The 3,920-nt window shown below is 40.3% G+C and overlaps 1 protein-coding gene across 1 annotated transcript; it reads left to right on the top strand.

The window, feature by feature from the left end:
* The first annotated feature begins 394 nt into the window (after positions 1 to 394).
* On the top strand, positions 395 to 3,550 carry LOC129457235 (zinc finger protein 391-like). The gene is made up of 3 exons (XM_055230094.1): positions 395 to 687; positions 1,772 to 1,892; positions 2,137 to 3,550. The coding sequence occupies exons 1-3, from the start codon at positions 495 to 497 to the stop codon at positions 3,455 to 3,457; spliced, it is 1,635 nt and encodes a 544-aa protein (XP_055086069.1). The 5' UTR covers positions 395 to 494; the 3' UTR covers positions 3,458 to 3,550.
* The last annotated feature ends 370 nt before the right edge of the window (positions 3,551 to 3,920 follow it).

The raw sequence follows: 3,920 nt of genomic DNA on the forward strand, positions 1-3,920 counted from the left end.
CTGGCTCCTGAAGACCACAGTGTTTATTCTTCCTAGTGGTTTGAACATAACGTTACACAATAAAACTAGTTTGAAATAAGAAATACTTCCCAAATCTACCTGAGACCAACAAGCAGCCTTCCGCATGAAAACAAATGATTAGCCTGGTGAGCTACAAGAGACTTTTAGTGTTGTAGTGAAACTGCACTGCGGATGTCTAAAATAACTGCTTTACGTGTTATTTATGTGCTTACCTTTCTTTTTTTTTTTTTAAATCAACCAGATCGACATCTCAATATAGTACAGTACTGGACGTTCTTTTGTCTATATCAATAATAATGTCCAGATAAGATAAACGTCCCTCTACTGCAGTACCACGGGCGACCAGTGTGCGGCAGCAACACGCCACGCGGCCACAGCGAGTAGCGCCGGAAGGAGCTAGTTTTTACCAAGACAGCTAGGAAGGAAAAGAGAGAGAAAACAGAAGAAAGTGACCAAACCAAACGGTTTGTAAAATGTCCAGAGGCCAAAATCTGAGAGGTTTGGTGCAGGAGCGTCTGACTGCGGCTGCTGAAGATATATATGTGCTGTTTGAAAGAATCACAGCAGAATATGAGGAGGAACTGTGTCGCTGCAAACAGGAGAACGAGAGAAAGCAACGGCTCCTGGACTCGACTCTGAGCCCGAGAGTCGTGCTGACCAGAGCCGGTAAGTCTAATGTGTCCAAGCCACGTGTTAAAGCGTCTCTGTGAAATGAGGAGAAAAAGCAAATGTCTATATGAACAGAACTTGTAGAACGTTAGAGCTCGGGAAGTTAAAAACCACACAAATGTGCCGTACGTCCATAGACACGCATTAGCAACAACAATACAAGTATAAAAGAGCCGTGTAACAGCCCGATAAGCTGCTGCTAAACACATCCATCACATTATAGTATGTGAACACTTTTGAATGAACGCTAAGGTTTGTATTTAGCATCTTCAAATCTCCATTGGTTTAACATTAGGGGAACTGAATGGGAAACTGATTCAATGACCTAGTCATACTTGTATACAGTATTACTGAAGTTATTTTATTTCCTATGGTAATATTTTATATCTTATGTGAAAATGAAAGTGAATGTGTTGGGAATGTAATTTACCAATTTAAATGTCATGGAAATTGCAAAGATAGCTAGACTAGCTAGAGGCTTGATGTTCAAAAATAATAAAATAATAAAACACACATTAATATAGCAATTATGAAGGAGCTGTTCAGTGTCTGTTTACCTCATTTTCATGCTTTGTTCTGTAATGCCTGAGCACTGAGGAGGTGCTTTTATTGATCTATGACAGCTCTGTTGAACAGATGTGGCATTTAACCTGCATAAAATGAAATAATTTATACTGAGAGTCACATTGCTGTTTGTTTTTTTTTTTTTTTTATTCTGATAGCTCAAGTGGAAACAAGGAAATACAGTTACCTTATTTGCTGTTAAAAGATCAAAATGATCCCACACAGTGGAATTTTGTTGACGTAGAAGGGGAAGGGTTTTTTTTTTTTTTTTCTTTGAAAGGGTAATTTTCTTCTTTTTTTAAAAAACAGTGATTCACCCCATTGACAGATGCAGATGCTTTTAAACACAGTTTGACGCGTCGGAGACGAGTGAAACAGCAGCAGTAGCAGACTTATTCTTAAAGCAACACGCACATCGGGGCTTTGCTCTATAAGCTCTATAAGCTGTTGCTGGATCCATCACTATTATGTGTAATATGTGTAATCCTCATCTTTGTTTGCCCATTGTCTCCTGCAGGTGTCCACATGTCCTCTCTTAGTCCTGGTTTCACTCTGAAACAGGAAATCCCAGAGACTCCACAGATTAAAGAGGAGACAGAAGAAGAGCACGCCAAACAGGAGGAAGAGGAGCTGCACATGTGAGTCCCATCACTTTCAATATGGTTTATTATAAAATATGATCTGATTAAAAATACGTCTGAATTCAAGGACATTTAAGAATAGCCAGAAGTATAAAGTGCTGATTGAATCCCATGTACAGGGTTAGCAGGTTTTATACATAAGAATACTTTATGTAGACACAGAGACTGACTTGTCCGCAGAGGACAATTGTTCCAAACTTTCTGGTTTTGATTTATGTAGATTTAATTTGATTTTATTCAGGTCTGTCCCTGAGTCCAATGATGGCTGTGTGAAAACAGAAGAGTCCTCACTGCCTCAGCGAAAAGAAACTGATCACAGAGAGGACACACAGGGAGAGGACATCAGCTCAGAGACATGTGTCCACAGAGAGGACACGCAGGGAGAGGACATCAGCTCAGAGACACATGTCCACAGAGAGGACACACAGGGAGATGACATCAGCTCAGAGACACGTGTCCAGAGAGAGGACACACAGGGAGAGGACATCAATTCAGAGACACGTGTCTACAGAGAGGACATGCAGGGAGAGGACATCGGCTCAGAGACACATGTCCACCCCGAGACTGAAGGAGACACGGAGCACTCTTCTGACATTGACAGTGATGAAGACTGGCGTGCTCCAATCGACTTTACAGCTGCACAGGTGGAGACAGAGGCAGATGGAGACCACCACAACCAAGTTCAGATCAGAGCAAAAAGCACCACTGTACCAAACTCAGGTCTATCCCCCAAATACAAGTCTGCACCAGAGACCAGATCCACAGTGGACAATGGGGACATGTCAGGATCAGCCGAAGGAGCTGCAGGGGAGAAACACCAGTGCTCTGTTGGTAAAAAGAGATTTGACTTAAAAAACTATTTAGAAAGAGTTGACAGAAGAGAGAAACCTTACAGCTGTTCTGTCTGTGAGAAAGCATTTACTCGAAAGATTCATCTCACACTACACATGAGAACACACACAGGAGACAAACCTTACAGCTGTTGTCTTTGTGAAAAAGCATTTACTCAAAAGAGTCATCTCACAGACCACATGAGAACACACACAGGAGACAAGCCTTACAGCTGTTCTGTCTGTGAGAAAGCATTTTCTCAAAAGATTACTCTTACACTACACATGAGAACACACACAGGAGACAAACCTTACAGCTGTTCTGTCTGTGAGAAAGCATTTACTCAAAAGATTACTCTTACACTACATATGAGAACACACACTGGAGACAAACCTTACAGCTGTTCTGTCTGTGAGAAAGCATTTACTGTAAAGAGTTATCTCACGCTACACATGAGAACACACACAGGAGACGGGACTTACAGCTGTTCTGTCTGTGAGAAAGCATTTACTCGAAAGAGTTATCTCCCAAAACACATGAGAACACACACAGGTGACAAACCTTACAGTTGTTCTGTCTGTGAGAAAGCATTTAGTCTAAAGTGTACTCTCAGAAAACACATGAGAACACACACAGGAGACAAACCTTACAGTTGTTCTGTCTGTAATAAACGATTTACCTTCAGCAGTGGTCTGAAAACACATATGAGAACTCACTCAGAAGAGAAATAGGTTGAACAGGGTGACTGAAAATGAGAATGATATTCTGTTATCGTTATAATGTTATAGTATATTGTACTGTTAAGAAAATAAATGTTTGTGCTTAATATCTGTGTAATGACTGAGCCTACCCACTTTAAACTAAAGCACCTTATGTAATATTGTTATGTTTGTGGAGCCACGGTTGACCAACAACTACATTTCTAGTTTGAAATCTCTCTCTCTCTCTCTCTCTCTCTCTCTCTCTCTCTCTCTCTCTCTCTATCTCTCTCTCTCTATCTATCTATCTATCTATATCTATATATATATATATATATATATATATATATATATATACATACACACATATATACATACACACATATATACATACACACACACACACACACAGTGACGACGATAATAATAAGAGCACCAAGAGACTGAAACATAAAGTCAGAAGGGTTTATTGAGTTCCACACAGGTAAAGTGAACA

The sequence above is a fragment of the Periophthalmus magnuspinnatus genome, chromosome 20, assembly GCF_009829125.3.
Source record: "Periophthalmus magnuspinnatus isolate fPerMag1 chromosome 20, fPerMag1.2.pri, whole genome shotgun sequence".
Classification (NCBI taxonomy): Eukaryota; Metazoa; Chordata; class Actinopteri; order Gobiiformes; family Gobiidae; genus Periophthalmus; species Periophthalmus magnuspinnatus.